General features: G+C 43.0%; 1 protein-coding gene across 5 annotated transcripts in view; it reads right to left on the bottom strand.

Annotated features, from left to right (window-relative positions):
• Nucleotides 1–18,135, bottom strand: part of nalcn (sodium leak channel, non-selective) — a 214,278-nt gene that overhangs the window by 5,209 nt on the left and 190,934 nt on the right. For 3 of the 5 annotated variants that reach the window (XM_060929521.1, XM_060929524.1, XM_060929522.1), the window contains 7 exons: nt 17,726–17,819; nt 17,320–17,452; nt 16,784–16,899; nt 14,801–14,958; nt 3,942–4,092; nt 1,641–1,790; nt 1,423–1,537 (listed from right to left, as the gene is read on the bottom strand). In XM_060929521.1, coding sequence (XP_060785504.1) covers nt 1,423–1,537; nt 1,641–1,790; nt 3,942–4,092; nt 14,801–14,958; nt 16,784–16,899; nt 17,320–17,452; nt 17,726–17,819 — 917 coding nt within the window. Of the gene's footprint in view, nt 1–1,422; nt 1,538–1,640; nt 1,791–3,941; nt 4,093–14,800; nt 14,959–16,783; nt 16,900–17,319; nt 17,453–17,725; nt 17,820–18,135 lie in introns of those variants that run through there. The other 2 variants (XM_060929523.1, XM_060929525.1) reach the window with 2 other exon arrangements.

Below are 18,135 nucleotides of genomic sequence, written 5' to 3'. Positions count from 1 at the left end.
ATGCCATGTAGATGTGTTGCTGCATCCGCCAGCAACACGACAGAAGGTGGATTTACATTGCATTCATGGCCCAAGAATGTTCAAACTGCAAAGATTTGGACGTGTTTTGCGAGTTGTTCACAGGCACATTGGGCGCCTATGAAGTGGTCTCTCCTCTGCGCTGCACATTTTACTAAAGACTCGTACGAGACCTCTGATCTGTTGAGGCGTGTTGGCTATAAGCCCGTATTGAAGGAGGGTGCAGTACCAACAATTAAAGAAAAAGAAAACTACAAGAAAAGCATTTATTTATTTATTTATTTAAAAAGCAAAGTTCAGTTGCACCAGTCCTCTCAGAGTGAGCCGAGGGTTGTTGCTAAAACCCGGGATGGAACAGGACGTGACATATCACTCGGGCAGTGACCTCCCCGCAGTTGTTGCTAAAACCGGTGATGTCCCGTTCCGTCTCAGGTTTTAGTAACTGCTTGAGCCGAGGTATGGTACTCAGTATGGAGAAAATAGAGAACGAGTGGGCCAGCCGTCTTATTTCTAAACTGGATATTGCTGCCATCTCGCCCTTACGTGGAAGAAGCGAATGAACGGAGAACTGAACGAACAACTGAAAGTCAGATTGTTTCAAAACAATTGGCCACAAGATCAGCCTTCAAGAAGCGAGAACGCAGACGGGTAAGCTCCGACTCTCATTTGGATTAAAAAAAAAAAAAAACACGTTGCTTACCTGCATTTAGATTAATACATGTAACTTGTATTGTGTGTTTAAGTTCCCGGTATAAGATTATTTAATTTGCTTCAGAATGTGATTGTCTCAGTTCATCTGATTATTTAATTAGCCTTTTATCAGTGAAAATGCATGCATGTACATGTATGTTGCATAAGTTCACCTATCCTGTTTTAATGAGAGTCAACCCACAATCAATGAAGTCAAATCAGTCTTAGTTGAGCAAGTCGGTAACGGTATTTCTTACTTTCACCATAAATGTTTATTTATATGACTTTGGTCTATAGCTGTCAAAGGCCTCGGCCTTAAAACCGGTTACTGCTGTGACGTCACGCACTCAGGGCTGGCTGCCTCAGCGGGGCAGCTCCAATGCCAACTTTGCGGTCGATTTTAACTCTCAAAAATATATTTTTTAAAATTCCCATTTATGCAGCATGCAAGAGTCAAGGATGAAGATACTATCCACTCAGAAATTTATTTAAAAATAAAGGTTCTGCGTATCTGCTTTAAGGTTTTACAGAGTTTGACAAGTGCCCTTAGACATCTTTTATAGTTTCAAGAAAAACACGTTTCTTTTCTCTGTACAGGGAAAATTGTTTAAATTCTTATTTTTGGTAATGATCCATACAGCCAATGCTGTAGATAGAGATTACTATCTACATGTATGTTACCTCATGTGCACATTAATAGTGTATGTTTCTAACCTGTGGGCAGTCTCCACTGGCCCAGCTTCCTCTGGGGTCGATCTGCAGAATCTTGCCTGTAGCTGCTGCGATCTGACAGAGTGGGACTTAGCAGAGTCTGCAAACCACTGTTCTGCTGGGAAATGGCACCATGCAAAGCCATTAAATTGATTACTTATTGCTTCACAGAGCAGCATATGTGGTGTGTGTGTGTGTATGTGTGAATGCAAGTTGGGTACCTCAGGCTCTGTGGGGTTGTCCTGGTTGTTGGTGTTGGCTTCATCGCTGGGCATAGTAGTTTCAATACTGGGTGGGTTGAGCAGGCGACGCAAGTCCTGCTTCTGACTCTCACGCAGACTCAGAATGATGCTGCATGACTGCTGCTGCTTCTGAGGGAAGAGAATGAAAACAGTGTGATAAACATTCATCTCATTCTCATCTCATTATCTCTAGCCACTTTATCCTGTTCTACAGGGTCGCAGGTAAACTGGAGCCTATCCCAGCTGACTACGGGCGAAAGGCGGGGTACACCCTGGACAAGTCGCCAGGTCATCACAGGGCTGACACATAGACACAGACAACCATTCACACTCACATTCACACCTACGGTCAATTTAGAGTCACCAGTTAACCTAACCTGCATGTCTTTGGACTGTGGGGGAAACCGGAGCACCCGGAGGAAACCCACGCGGACACAGGGAGAACATGCAAACTCCGCACAGAAAGGCCCTCGCCGGGCACGGGGCTCGAACCCGGACCTTCTTGCTGTGAGGCGACAGCGCTAACCACTACACCACCGTGCCGCCGTGATAAACATTATTAACATGAATTTACATCTTATAATGGACTGTCTACAGCCTGATTTGTGCATGTTAACAGCCATCTGTCTCATTTGGGTTCAGTGCTTTTTGTTTTTCCCCACAGTCATGGATAATTAAGGTATTTTACATACATGCAGCCTCATTTATCGCCCAGGAAAAAGGAAATGCGAAAGACAACAGAGAACAATACAGTTTCTAGGATGTCAGTACTTTAATAATTCCTATGGTCTGTATTTGGAGTGATTTAAGTTCAAAAGTTATGTCAGTAATTAGTTGTTAATACTTAATTAGAAAATTATTTAGAGATGGGTTCTGTGGTGGCTTCAGTTGATTTTCTGAGCTCCATATTGACTCAATCACTCACTTTCAGGAATTGCTTATCGCTTGAACGCTTGGCATGAGGCAAGAGCACAGCCTGAATGGGAAATGAGTCCATTGTAGGGCAACACACACACACACACACACACACACACACACACACACACACACTCTCTCTCTCTCTCTCTCTTTCTCTCTCTCTTCCATACTGGTTCACAACTAGAGGCAATTTATCTTAGCCAATCCACCTAGTGGCATTTTTGGGATGTGGTAGGACACTGGAGAACCCTGAGAAAACCCATACCAATATGGGGAGAACAGGGACAGCAACTCACAGACAGTAAGCGAAAATCAGGACTGAACCAGAGGTGCTGAAGCTGTGAGGTGACAACGCTACCTGCTGTGCAACTATGTCACCACTCCGCATTCAGATAATGCACATTACTTGCGTGTAGTTCAGGCCTATGAGGCTGTAAGATTTTTTTAGGTAAAAGTCTCATCTCATCTCATTATCTCTAGCCGCTTTATCCTGTTCTATAGGGTCGCAGGCAAGCTGGAGCCTATCCCAGCTGACTACGGGCGAAAGGCGGAGTACACCCTGGACAAGTCGCCAGGTCATCACAGGGCTGACAAATAGACACAGACAACCATTCACACTCACATTCACACCTACGGTCAATTTAGAGCCACCAGTTAACCTAACCTGCATGTCTTTGGACTGTGGGGGAAACCGGAGCACCCGGAGGAAACCCACACGGACACGGGGAGAACATGCAAACTCCACACAGAAAGGCCCTCGCCGGCCACGGGGCTCGAACCCAGGCCTTGTTGCTGTGAGGCGACAGCGCTAACCACTACACCACCGTGCCGCCCCCTTAGGTAAAAGTGTCTGAGATATTTTTTCCAAGATCATCTTAACATTAACACTTGTCTGTGAGATTGAGAAGAATCAGGGACAGAAAATGCAGACTGAATAAGCAAATTTCATTTTTCCCTTTGCTGTCAAATGTAATATGATATAAAATAAACATTAAAAGTGAAAAAAAGACTAATACAATGACATATGAATGGGAAGATGAGAAAAACTGAAGCAAATCTAATAGGCGTCTAGTATATTGCTAATTCTTACTACACCACCCTAGGTATTAAGGTTAATGGGCATTATGATAACAAAGGAAAATATGTGAAAAGAATTTTCAGGGTCAAAAAATTGCCAGAGGGGTGGGACCACGAGGGTATGTCTATTACATCATTAGTTATATCCCCGAGAGAAAGCTCTTTGTTTAGAGCTTAATGCACCAAAAATGTACCCATACAGAACCTTTTTTTGACAGTACACTGTGTGTGTGTGTGTGTGTGTGTGTGTGTGTGTGTGTGTGTGTGTGTGTGTGAGACACTTACGGCTCGAATGCGTTTCAGACACTTCTTCAGCCACATGCGGATGGTCTGCTTGGCTACCTCCTCCTCAATGGTGTACTCCAGCTGCTCTCTTGCCAGCAACTCCTCCAGCTGCAGACTCTTCCTGATGTCCACGGAGCGGTATGAAAGCATACTGACAGACAAACAAAATTCAGCCATCTGAAACTTATCTCCAAATGCAAATCCTAACAGCAGTATTCTCAATATTAAATTCTCAATATCAAGCTGTTCAGTCCTGTAATGTTCCTTTAAAGGACTAAGCTTAATCTTTATGTTTTTTGTTGATTAAAAAAAAAAATCCAACAAGAAAATTTATGCACTTGATAATTTAAAAAATTATGATCAAAAATCGGCGGCATGGTGGTGTAGTGGTTAGCGCTGTCGCCTCACAGCAAGAAGGTCTGGGTTCGAGCCCTGTGGCCGGCGAGGGCCTTTCTGTGTGGAGTTTGCATGTTCTCCCCGTGTCCGCGTGGGTTTCCTCCGGGTGCTCCGGTTTCCCCCACAGTCCAAAGACATGCAGGTTAGGTTAACTGGTGACTCTAAATTGACCGTAGGTGTGAATGTGAGTGTGAATGGTTGTCTGTGTCTATGTGTCAGCCCTGTGATGACCTGGCGACTTGTCCAGGGTGTATCCCGCCTTTCACCCGTAGTCAGCTGGGATAGGCTCCAGCTTGCCTGCGACCCTGTAGAACAGGATAAAGCGGCTACAGATAATGAGATGAGATGATCAAAAATCACCTCTACATAATCATTACAGTGGTTCAGATCCATATTGTAATATGAACGAAAGGTGACAGGGACATGAGTACAATCCCACACATTCAACTCATCACCTGAATATCCATCCATCCATTATCTGTAGCCGCTTATCTTGTGCAGGATCGCAGGCAAGCAGGAGCCTAGCCTAGCTGACTATGGATGAGAGGTGGGGTACCTTCTTGCTGTGAGGCGACAGTGCTAACCACTACACCACTGTGCCGCCTCACCTGAATATCAAAGTCTGAAATCTTTAAGGATGTACTCATTCTTAAAGTGTACTTGGAGGAATCAAAGAGAAATGAGATAGAAGGCATTTTTACTGAAGTGCATATGAACATGGAATAAAATGTTCCACTTCTCCCTAAAATACAACCACAATTACAAAAAAAATTGGGAAGCTGTGTAAAACGTAAATAAAAATAGAATGTGATTATTTGCAAATCATGGAAACCCTATATTTCATTGAAAATAGTACAAGGACAACATATTAAATATGCTGAGAAATCTTTTTTTTTTTTAATATATGCTCATTTTGAAATTCAGTACCAGCAACATGTTTCAAAAAAAGTTGGGACAGAGGCAACAAAAGACTGAAAAAGTTGTGTAATGCTGAAAAAGAAAAGAAAAAACTAATTTGTTTAATTAGCAACAGGTCAGTAAGATGACTGGGTATAAAAAGAGCATCCCAGAGAGGCGGAGTCTCTCAGAAGTAAAGATAGGGAGGGGTTCACTGCTCTGTGAAAGACTGTGTGGGCAAACAGTGCAACAATTTAAGAATAATGTTCCTCAATGTACAATTGCAAAGAATTTGAGAATCACACCATCTCCAGTAAATAATACTGTTAACAGATTCAGAGAATCTGGAGAAATCTCTGTATGCAAGAGACAAGGCTGAAAACTGACATTGGATGCCTGTGATCTTCAGGCCCTCAGGAGACACTGCATTAAAAGCAGACACGTGTCTGTAGTGAAAATCACTGTATGGGCTCAGGAACACTTCAGAAAACCAGCGTCTGTGAAAACGGTTCATTACTGCATCCACAAATACAAGTAAAATATTTTTTAAAAAATCCAGAAACACCGCCACCTTCTCTGGGCCCGACCTCTTTTATGGTGGATTGAGGCGAAGTGAAAAATTGTCCTGAGATCTGACGAATCAAAAGTAGAAATTCTTTTAAAAAATCATGGACACCACATCCTCCAGGCTAAAAAGGAGAGGGACCATTTATTTGTATTTAATAATATTAGTTAAATACAAAACAGGCTTCTGGTTGAGCAGCCATGAGGTAGGCAGCACAATATCAGAGCTCCCTGATCAAGAAATACGCTATATTTATTCGAAAGATTGTTAAGCATTAGCAGAAGAAGTTAAAGAGGCGTTTACAATATACCAAAAAAAAAAAAAACGCACTACAGGCGAAGGAAAGGACTCAATCAGCTGAGGAAGAGTTGGTCGAAGATGACACAGCTAGCCATCCTGACACGGGGGAGTTACAGGTGAATGCGCACATGGCTAGCCTGCGAATGATACTGCATGAGCTGAGAGAGTTTCGGCAGGAAAATGCAGACACTCTCTGAGAAATACGAGAGGACATTAAGGTAACTAACAGTAGAGTCGACAAGGCCGAAATGCGAATTTCAGAGACAGAGGAAAGAGTGCACGGGCTGGAGGAGGCTACGAGGGAACTGCTAAAGCTACAGGCTAAACTGGAAGATAAGCTAACGGATCAAGAGGGAAGAGCAAGACGGGAGAATATAAGAATACACGGCATAGAGGAAGGGTCGGAGAATAACTCCACATCGATGATAACATGCATGAAAAATTTGCTGAGGGAAAAACTGGAGCTGCCTCAGACCGACGATCTCAAGATCGAGCGTGCGCACCGTGCGTTGGGACCGAAACCACCGGCCGATTCTCCCCCGAGATCCATAGTTGTTAAATTCTCCAGCAGCAAAACTAAAGAAGAAATCCTGAAACTGGTATGGTGAAAAAAGGGGTTTCTCTATCAGAAGAGTTTTTGTGGATCACGACTATGCACCGGAGACCCTCAGGAAGTGCTGGGAATACGTGGAGGTGAAGAAGGTGCTGAGAGAAAATAACATACGGTTCCAAACTCCTTTCCCAGCCAGAATGAGAGTGTTTTACGAGAGAGAGACATGCCTCTATAACTCGGCAGAGGAGGCTACCAAGGACATGGTGAAGAGAGGTCTGTCCGTGACGGTATACAAACCACCGACGAGCTGGGCTGACAGAATTAAAAATCTGATGTGGCACAAAATCCGGTCCCCGAGAGGAGGAGAGCAGCAGCCAGAGGCGCAGCGGGATGGTTTCAAAAAGAGACTGGACGTTTTCAGACGGGCTGACTGGTGAACTTGTTTTGTCTTGGCGCGGATTCTCCATGGTAAGGAGGCATAATAGTAATGACTGTGGAACAAACTATTAATAAACCATCACTACGGAAGGTGTTTGGGCTACGTTAATGACATCTCATCTCATCTCATTATCTCTAGCCGCTTTATCCTTCTACAGGGTCGCAGGCAAGCTGGAGCCTATCCCAGCTGACTATGGGCGAAAGGCGGGGTACACCCTGGACAAGTCGCCAGGTCATCACAGGGCTACGTTAATGACATTAATGATATAATTTGTCTGATCAGGGAAGGTCTGACTAAGCTAAAAGCATGGATCACTTTGAAAACTTTAAGGAGGGCCCTCCACACCTAAGGATGTATGGAGGCTTTCCCTCTGAGCCGGCAAAAGATCTCGGCTCCTTCAGGGTTACAAACAAGACCTCAAAACAGGAAGTTCAACCTGAGACATTGGTAAAATGTACTAAGTTCACGTTTTCACGGGACTGTTCTATTCATGTTCTTTATTGTGTTTATGTTTTTACAGAGTTTGTGTGTGTGTGTGGGGGGGGGGGGGGCATTAGGATTAAAGGCAGCACTTGGATCTACAATGGAAAGCCATAAAGTTCCACTTAGGTTGGCTTCTTATAATGTGAAGGGTGTACTTAACCCGGTAAAAAGAAGTAAAATTCTGGGCAAAATGAAAAAAGACAATGTAGATGTAATATTTCTGCAAGAGACCCACTTAACTGACTCCGAGCATGCTAAACTTAAAAGGCAGGGCATTAACCAGGTTTACTTAGGGTCCTATAAAATGGGATACAGAAGGGGGGTGGCAACACTGATATCAACAAGGGTAATTTTTGAAAAGATAACAGAAATCACGGACAAGGAAGGAAGGTACAATATGGTTGTAGGAAAATTAGAAGGATCAGAAGTCACTCTTAAATGTATCTGCACCTCCAGGTGCGACGTGGGGGTTCTATAGACACATTTTTGATCTAATGATTACAAAAGCCCAGGGAATGGTGATTTGTGGTGGTGACTTTAATCTGAGACTGAATCCCAAGTGGGATGTGTCAAGATTAACTCAGACTCAGAATTACGCAGTAGGCAAAAAGGTGAGAAGGATGATAAGAGAGATGGGTATTTGTGATGTATGGAGGGAGTTCAATCCTACAACTAGAGACTATACTTTTTATTCCTCACCGCACAAAACTTACTCAAGGATTGATTATTTTTTTATGTACAGTAAAGATATCGGTTTGGTAAGGTCATGCAAAATTGGAATAATGGACTTGTCGGACCACAGTCCAGTTTACCTAGATTTAAATCTAAAAAATAGCAAAAATACTTTCTCCTGGAGGCTTAACTTAAATGCATTTAAGGGCAAAATGAAGGAGGAACTTCAAGAAGAAATTCAGTTATACCTGTCAGAAAATGATAATGGGGGAAGTGTCCCCACTTATGGTATGGGATGCAGGCAAGGCTGTTTTGAGAGGGAAAATCATTGCGAAATTGGCATTACAAACGAGGCTCAGACAGGAAAAAATGGATAAACTAGAAAAAGAGTTAGGAAAATTAGAAAAAAAAACATAAAAAAGATACCCAGTTGGACATTACTCAGAAAATTAGGGGAATTAAAAATCAGATAAAATAAATCTATGAGGCAGACATTCAGAAGAAACTAACCTTTTTGAAACAAAGATATTATGGAGTAGGTAGTACAGTAAATCAGCTAAAATCTTGGCATACAGATTAAGAAAACAAGCAGAGAGAGTAGTACATAAAATTAAACACCCAATAACTAAACAAATGAAACATGACTTTCAGGACATTCAGAGTTGTTTTGAAAGATACTACAAAAACCTACATGCCCGGATGGCCCATAAGTGGGACAAATCACCTGAATCTCTGCTTGCATCACTTAACTCCCAACAATTTTAGTTTTATTTCAGTTTTATTTGTTATCTGTTTGACATTTTCTTGCTACTGTAACACGTGAATTTCCCCGATGTGGGATGAATAAAGTGAATCTAATCTAATCTAATCTAATCTAAGCTAAGCTAAGCTAATCTAATCTAATCTAATTACGGAAGACCAAAATAAAGTCCTATTGGCCAATGTGACTATTGAGGTATTTCACCCACGTGACCAAGTCATGTGATGCTGCCATTTTGGACGTCACGGCTCGAATCAGTTTGAATGCGAGGAAGGCGACAAACGAAAAACATAAAAGAAAAAGGAGCGAGATGCAGAAAACACCTTCACTATCCAGCAACGTAGGGCATTTACAGGGCGAGCAGAGGGAGAGGTATTTGCAAAAATTGAGGTTAGCAGGCTTAGAGAACGACGTTTACCTGCTTCCACCAGGATTGTTCACTGACGTACGGAAGTACACGAAGCCCTCGTCTTTACCTGACTTTGGCCCACATGATCTGTATACCTATGTCGTTAAAAACCCATCGCCATACACAGGTATTGATCTGAAAGCGTATAAGAGTTTGGATGCCTAAAAATATTGTGTCAGGCTGGGTAACATGCCTACATCAGCGGGTCGTCCCTGGAGCCGGTGGTCGCCATCTTATTACAGCTAAGGTTTGTTCACATTTTCATTTACTTTCGGTCCTCAGGATAAACAAAATGTTATTAAATGTCATTGAAATAACTTCTTAGTCTGTTGAGACATGGTCCGTTATAAATTTGCTGTTACCAGGTAATGACCAAGAACTGTATTATTAGGGTCGGTGTCTGTGTTGTAGCAGTGTACTAGCAGCTAGCTGTTAGCACTAGCTAATGTCAACAACAGTAGCTGGTATGTTACTGTAGCAATGTTTACGTTCAGTCATTTGGATGACTGTTAAAACCTTTCAGTCTCAAGTTTTTCCTTTACTGGATTTACTAGTTTACTGAGCTAGCGCGCTCGGGCAAGCTGGGAGCTAGCGCGCTCTAGCCTGCCGGCGGCCGGCGCGCGCTAGCTCAGTAAACTAGTAAATCCAGTAAAGGAAAAACTTGAGACTGAAAGGTTTTAACAGTCATCCAAATGACTGAACGTAAACATTGCTACAGTAACATACTAGCTACTGTTGTTGACATTAGCTAGCTTGACGTTCAAAATGGCGGACACCGGGGCGTCACGTGACCCTGTAACGTCAGGTGAAATACCTCAATAGGGGAACTGCAAAAGGCAATCTCTAGACTCAAGCCTGATAAGTCTCCAGGTTCCGATGGATTTACAGCGGAGTGGTATGAGACTTTTAGTGATTCTCTATCTCCATTGTTACTGAGAACATTCAATTGGGTCCTTAAGAAAGGAGAGATCCCTCCATCTTGGAGAGAAACGATCATAACTGTTATACCAAAGGAGGGGAAAGATAGGACAGATTGCTCCAATTACCGCCCAATTAGTCTGTTGAATCCGGATTATAAACTCTTCACATCAATTCTAGCAAAACGTTTAGAAACAATGCTCCCAGATATTATACAGTTGGATCAAACAGGTTTCATCAGACAGAGGCAAACACAGGACAACGTTAGGAGGACATTGCATGTAATTAACCTTATAAACAATAACAATTTAGAGGCTGTCTTGTTAGGGTTAGATGCAGAGAAGGCATTCGACTCTGTTGATTGGTCTTTCTTATATAAGATACTAGAGAGATTCTAGTTCCGCAATGATTTCGTTAGGACAATACGAGCTTTACACCGTAAACCAACAGCCAAAATTCGGATTAATGGAGGATCATCAAATAATTTTGATTTGGAAAGGGGATGTCGGCAGGGCTGTCCTGTCTCTCCGCTCTTATTTGCCATCTTTATAGAGCCTCTGAGTCAGTGGATAAGACAGAATGAGAAGATAAAGGGGGTCATGGTGTCACAAGAAGAACATAAAATTGCCCTGTTCGCAGATGATATCTCGATATACTTGGGACATCCATCCACTTCCCTTCCAGAATTGCTCGCAACCCTGAGGGAATACGGTCTATTATCAGGCTACAAACTAAACACCCACAAATCCCAAATCTTGACATTTAATTATTCTCCTAGCCAACTGATTAGAGAGGAACTTAAAGTGAGTTGGGAATCAAAATCAATTAAATACTTACGCACTGTTCGAACTACGGGGGTACTCGGGGGATCCGAGATCCCCTGAAACAGACATGAGATCCCTTGAAAACATGATTTGGGAAATGTTGGGGGGTCTCTAAAATATTGGCAAAATGATGTTTATTGACATAGCAATCGGGTGTAACGGGAAGCATTTGCATATCCGAAGTGTTGTCTCGTCTCGTCTCGTCTTCTTCCGCTTATCCAGGACCGGGTCGCGGAGGCAGCAGTCTAAGCATGGAAGCCCAAACTTCCCTCTCCCCAGACACCTCGGCCAGCTCCTCGGGAAGAACACTGAGGCGTTCCCAGGCCAGCCGAGAGACATAGGCCCTCCAGCGTGTCCTGGGTCTTCCCCGGGGCCTCCTCCCGGGGGGACATGCCTGGAACACCTCCCCAGGGAGGCGTCCAGGAGGCATCCGAAAAAGATGCCCGAGCCACCTCAGCTGGTTCCTTTGTGTTGTGTTTACATCAAAGATAAAATAAACCGATATGACAACGACTGCTGCTGCCAGGTTGGGGACACAAACTAGTAGAAAGGAAGTGTGCCAACAGTGCCAACACACTTCCTTTCTACTAGTTTGTGTCCCCAGAATTTTCCCACAACTTCTATCCATGTTTCTGTAGTTGCCCCTCTTTCCCACAGTTGTTTTGCTACAATGTTTGTAGTGGGTGTGGCAGTAGGTTGAGAAAGTGTTTATCATTCGGTGCATTTTCAGATCATGCGAGTGCTAGTCTTCAGCGTTAGCCATGTCGAAAAGAAAACAAGGTACTCTTTCGAGTTTTGGATTTGTTAAGAAAAGTAAAAATTCCGACGAGCAGCAAGACGGTTCTTCAGCAGATGACCTTTGGTGAAAGAAAGCCTTTGGTGCTGCTGTGGATCAGATGTGTTGAGTAGCCTGACTGTTTGTTTTTTTTCTTGCGTGTGGTATCATTGTTGACGCGAGGTTGTTTTTTGAACATGCCAATGCGGACACGATTTCCCCTGATGAGTTATGACTTCAGACGCGATGCGTGTGTGGAGGTGTGGAGTCCGCGTGATATGTGCGTAAGATAGGCTTCTCATGTGTTTGGAGATCCGCGCTCTGAGACAAGCGCAAGCACCCCCCAAGGGAAAAAAAGGGACCCCCCGAAAATATCGGCATAGTTCGAACACTGTACTTAGGTGTGAATATTTCAAAAGACCTGAACAGGATTATATCAGAGAACTACGACCCCCTACTTTCCAAAATGAAATCTGATTTGACTAAATACAAAACAATGGGAACAGATAAAAGCCAATTAAATTGTTTCAAGACCCAGTTTGAAAATATGCACGCAAATAGAATTATATATATATAAAACATCAGCATTAATGTTTATGCTGTACACATGCAATAATTTAATTGATGTTTATTTGGTGTGTATATTCAGATTCATCCTGTTGCTCTGTGTCATCAATAAGTGCAATGTCTTTTGAGTGACTCTTCAGTGAATATGGATGTATCCTTTGGTAAATGTTTGACCTCAAGTCCTTCTGTCCTTATTTTCCTTTCTCGTTCTTTCCTTGTGTCCTCAGAGGGAGGAGCTAAGAAGCAAGGAAAGGAAACAAGGAAAAGAAAGGAGGAGGCGAAATTTAAGGCACATTTCCTCTCCATTATACAAGTTCTATTATACTGTTCGTCTTCGTTATACTATTTCCATACTATTTATGTGACTAATATTGGAGTTGAGGAGAAATTATCCTGAGCATACATTCAAAATTCAGTTGTTAATGGGACATGAAGCAATGAAGTAGGATATGAGGGTTAAACAGAAGGCAGAACCACTAAAAGAACAGATGAGTCATTTAAGTTGGACTTGAAATGAATCAAGATTTTATGCCTTAACATTCAATTAAAGGGCTGATGACACGTTTTTGACATCTTTGGCGATGTTTTATAACATAAAAAGTAATTCCCGATGATCCATATATTAATTCACGAAGGCGCCTATTTTACAAGTTATGATAAAAAACGCGGCTATTTGGGCAAATTTGACGGGGCTGCAGAACCCAGGAGACGAAGGAGGAGGAGGAGCTATATGACGTCAGCGAAAGAACCTTCCTCCTAACTTACCAGTTTGTTGTTGATGCGACAGGTGTTCAGTTTATCATTATTAGTATTATTATTATACATACATATAGTTATTATGCCTTCGCGTTGTGTTGCCGGCTTTTGCTCCAAAACCCACAAGGATGGGGTAAGTTTATTCAAGTTTCCCAGAGATCCCGAGCTGCATGCGAAGTGGGTGAAGCAAGTCAGGCGCACTCGTGACAAGTGGGAGCCCTCACCAACATCCGTCCTGTGCTCTGAACACTTCGATTTGGATTGTTTTGACACCCTTCCCAGCTTAAAAGAATCTCTTGGGTGTTCAGTTCAGCACAAACGTGTGTTGCTGCCATCAGCAGTGCCTACAGTATTCCGGAGGGGGTCTACTAGTAGCTATGCCGGATCCAGCAGTCGCCTGGGACAAGGCGACTCCTCCAAAGACAGTCCTCCTGTCAGAACATGTGTTGAGAAACGACATAAGATAAAGGTACGTAGAGCTATAGAGTGCTCCGACATGATGCTAAAAATAGTAACCATGCGGTCTGCGCGGCCATCTTGGAAGTGACTCGCTCCAGAGCGCTCATAGAGTACACATCATAGAGTGCACATTCATGATAATCATAAATGTAATCATAAAGTCGGCGTGATATCGGTCATGTATTTGCTTGTGAAAGCTTGCGGCTTTCATGTAACTGCCGCCTAGCAACGAGAGGCAAAGGGTAAAGAGGGTAGGCTATCATAGATTCTATTCGGAAGAGATCAATACATGATTGCTTAAAAATTAGGTATTTTAACAATTTGCATCTGTTTTGTGATTATCGTGACACTTGTGTGTTATATAGAACTGTATGTCTTATCAGCACATCGAGGATCTTCCACCGGAGGCTTTAGCAAGTACTCGTAGCAACACTACACTTTACCCTTTGCCATGCGTTGTTAGGGAACGGTAGCAAGTACCCCGACGACCGACTTCAAGAATATGTAGAAAAAATTTAGAAATTATACTTTCCAAAAGTCATTTGAGCTTAGTGTATTGCATTTCCATTTATATTGTAGGTTCTTGCTGATGTTTTTGCGGAGTATGATGCAGCTGCTGAATCAGAAGCTGCAGAGTTTGTATGTACTAGTTGTGAACATTCACATTATTATCAATCTCATTTATTTAAAATCAGATAAAATCATGCCATCATGATCACTGCTTAAAGTACCAGTATTTGGTTGTTGTTTTGTTCAGAGGAAGAGCTAGCACTAGAGAGTTCACCGGCGTTTTCATGCGCCATTTCCATTGAGTAGAACAGCCAGTGAACCGCAGCGTGTTCGTCCGCTGACGTCACAGCATGGCCGCGAGCCACGGACCCAGTTTTCTTGCGCTGTGCAATTAAAAGTTGGATATTCGCGTAACAACAGCTTCTTTTCACGTAATTATAACAGAAATCTAACATGTTTGCCATGTTGTATAGTTTATTTAAGAAACTGCATAGAGTCATGTTCGTGTCATATGCTTCAATTAAATAGAAATAAAACCCACTGACTCCTGAATGGTCCTGCATGGTGCATGCCTACCTCAAAACATCATGGAAGGTAACATCTCCACCACTGTGCAGTCGCTCCATCTCGTAGCACATGTGCTTAAAGAGCAGCTTGTCTTTGTCCAGGTCCACCTCCAGCCGGCCTCTGAGCAGTCGCAGCAGAAACTTTACCCTCGAGGTGGGGATCACGCCCTGCCCGCCAAAGTATCATCTCATTTTCACATCACCTCATTTCACAAGGGGTCAGAAATATTGCTGAACAAACCAGCACACTAGTCCTAAATCAATTCTCAAGGTGATTACAGTGAACTGGCGACAACTAAAGCCTTAGTTCAATAAGCATTATGAGTTTCATACCTTTTTGCTGATGGGCTCTATGTATATTCTGCTATACCAATATTACTGGCCATCTTCTTTCATAATCATAAACCAGTCTGCTCTTATAGCAGCTCTTTGGTGACAGTTCATCAAAAGTTATTTCTCTCTTGCTCTTAAAGGGGAACTGAAGTCATTTTTAAACTTGCTTTATTTCTTAATTAACGTGTTACTGAATTACGTTTTCGATTTTATTAACCTTATATTGTGACTCGTATTGGCAAATTATATTACACTTATCGTATCGGGGCAGCGCGGTGGTGTAGTGGTTAGCGCTGTTGCCTCACAGCAAGAATGTCCTGGGTTCGAGCCCCGGGGCCGGCGAGGGCCTTTCTGTGCGGAGTTTGCATGTTCTCCCCGTGTCCGCGTGGGTTTCCTCCGCGTGCTCCGGTTTCCCCCACAGTCCAAAGACATGCAGGTTAGGTTAACTGGTGACTCTAAATTGACCGTAGGTGTGAATGTGAGTGTGAATGGTTGTCTGTGTCTATGTGTCAGCCCTGTGATGACCTGGCGGCTTGTCCAGGGTGTACCCCGCCTTTCGCCCGTAGTCAGCTGGGATAGGCTCCAGCTTGCCTGCGACCCTGTAGAAGGATAAAGCGGCTAGAGATAATGAGATGAGACTTATCGTATCGGCCTTTTCGGTTTTTAGCCATGTTGAATGTAGTTCGTTTGGTCCACGGCAGGCGTCGCTTATCCACGCGATCTTCACAAGACTTGTGCGAGACTTCAAACGTGAAGTGTCAGCGCCGCCATTTTGAAAACTGTTTACACAGCGGCCAGATCGCCATATCATTCCAATTTAGATTAATTTCAAAATTTGCCAGCTTCATCAGTAATGGAGATTATTTCATATGAGTTTGAACCAATGTGGAGTAGAGAAGAGTTGGAAAGACGCCAGGATAAGGACTAGTCCATCGCGCTGGTATTTACATCATTACTGTGGCACGATTAAAACGTGTCAGATCAGGCGGCTGGTGGGTTTTCAAAATAATAAATACAAGCATGTATTTTTGTGATAAATACATATTATACTAAGCGCATTTCCCACATAATCCTCACTAAGGTTTCGGACAGCACTACAAAATGGCGTCCCCACTATATAGTGCCCTATATAGTGAGTAGGGAGCGATTTCAGACACGGAAAACTTCCGGCGTGATTACGTCAGCATTCGAAGGAGGGCGTGCACGTCTTTTGACAACATTAGTAGATGCTGGTCACTTTGATTTCCGCTGTACGTTTTACTTCCATCCTACGAAGTCTCGCACAGGTCTCAGCGAATCTCGTTTACGGCCATTGCTTTGACATATGGACTGATATATTACATAGCATATTTCAAACACCCATAACTTGCTATAGCAGCGACAAAATAGCAGTCAGAAATGCATTCCTACATTTTGTAAAATGAGATAAATAGAATTTTGATGATAAAAAATTTGCCTTCAGTTCCCCTTTAATAAGCCTACTAACGAACATGCCAGCTCCTCCTCTACCTCTCTGTGACAGACATTAATAACTACCATTACTCTAGATGTGAGAATGTCAATGCATCCAAAACCTCTCATTTGTAGGACTGGCCTTAGAGGGTGCATGCACTGATATTAACACATCACACCTCAGATGAATGGCACATCTCCATCCTACCTCTCGCTTGTCATCCACCATGTTCCAAATGATCTGAAAGTGCCGCAGGTCGTTGTAACTTAGCAACTGATCCTCCTCTGTGGAGTAGAATAAAGAAAAGTTCTCCACGATGATAGCTGGGGGAAGACAGGAAAAAAGTGGGACTAAATGTTTGAAGAGCTCCCTCTCAGCTCCACCTTTATGCACAGCACTAGGGGAAATTGTAGGTATTGTAAAAAATAGCACACAGACATGACTCATGCTCTCAGGAGGGCAGACACAAAGGGCTGGCCTGGAACCAAATTTGCTCAGAAATTCATCCACATTCTGCCGGGACACCCTCCCAGAACTAATCTGTAATATTCTCAAATAGGAAAGATGATTCTATCACTAAGAGAAAGAAATTTAATCACGTCAAGGACAAAAGGTGCTAATAATGTTCCCTAGCTGTCAAGGAGAGACTGAGGCGTGTTATTGTATTTCATTAGCTAGTTTGGCTAATGCCAGACGGAGAAGGAAATGAGACAGGAAATTGAGTTGGGGGAAATGGAGCGTACCAACGAGCAGGTTCAGCATGATGTATGCGATGATGACGTAGAACGAGCAGAAGTAAATAAGGGCGCCGGCGTAGTTGCCACAGTCCGTCTCCCAGTAACGGTGCTTGTCTGGTGTGCAGAACGGAGGCTGTACCTGCAGAACCAGTCCAGTAAACACACACTCAACATCAGGAACCCAGAAAGCAGAGAAGGACCAACCTGAAAGGGCTTTCCTAAGGATTTGGTCTGCCTCTTACTGTCATATTATAATTATTAACCATGAACACTGTCAATGACAGACGGTTTTCTCTGAAAGTTATGTGCATGCTAAATTATACACATTATCAGCTCTCCGGTGTTTTACGGGTGCTGAGAATCTCAAGGTCTTAACCCTGGCGTGAGCACACAGAGATAACTGTTGGCTTACCATGCAGTCATGCATAATCTTATTCCAGTCTTCACCTGTGACGATGCGGAACAGCACCGTGATGGCCTTCCCTGCAGTGGAGAAGTTTGCGTGCCTGACAGAGTGAAAGAGAGAGAGAGAGAGAGAGAGAGAGAGAGAGAGAGAGAGAGAGAGAGAGAGAAATAATGGAGTAAAGGGAAGGGAGGAATAAGAGAAATGCATCACATACTCATATCCCACATTCTCACTATGATAAACAAAAATAACTCTCAACAACTAAAAAAAAAACACTTTAGACAACACCAGCAGAAACAGAAAGGCCTGCCATTTCCACGAGTGTTAGTTACCCTTACAAAAAAGAAGTTTATTCAAGTGTGCTTCTAGTATACTTCTTTTAAACTAAAAATAAGAGAGTATGCTTTCAGTTTACT

Source organism: Neoarius graeffei, chromosome 9 (assembly GCF_027579695.1).
Source record: "Neoarius graeffei isolate fNeoGra1 chromosome 9, fNeoGra1.pri, whole genome shotgun sequence".
NCBI lineage: Eukaryota > Metazoa > Chordata > Actinopteri > Siluriformes > Ariidae > Neoarius > Neoarius graeffei.
This window is presented reverse-complemented; position numbering and strand designations above follow the sequence as displayed.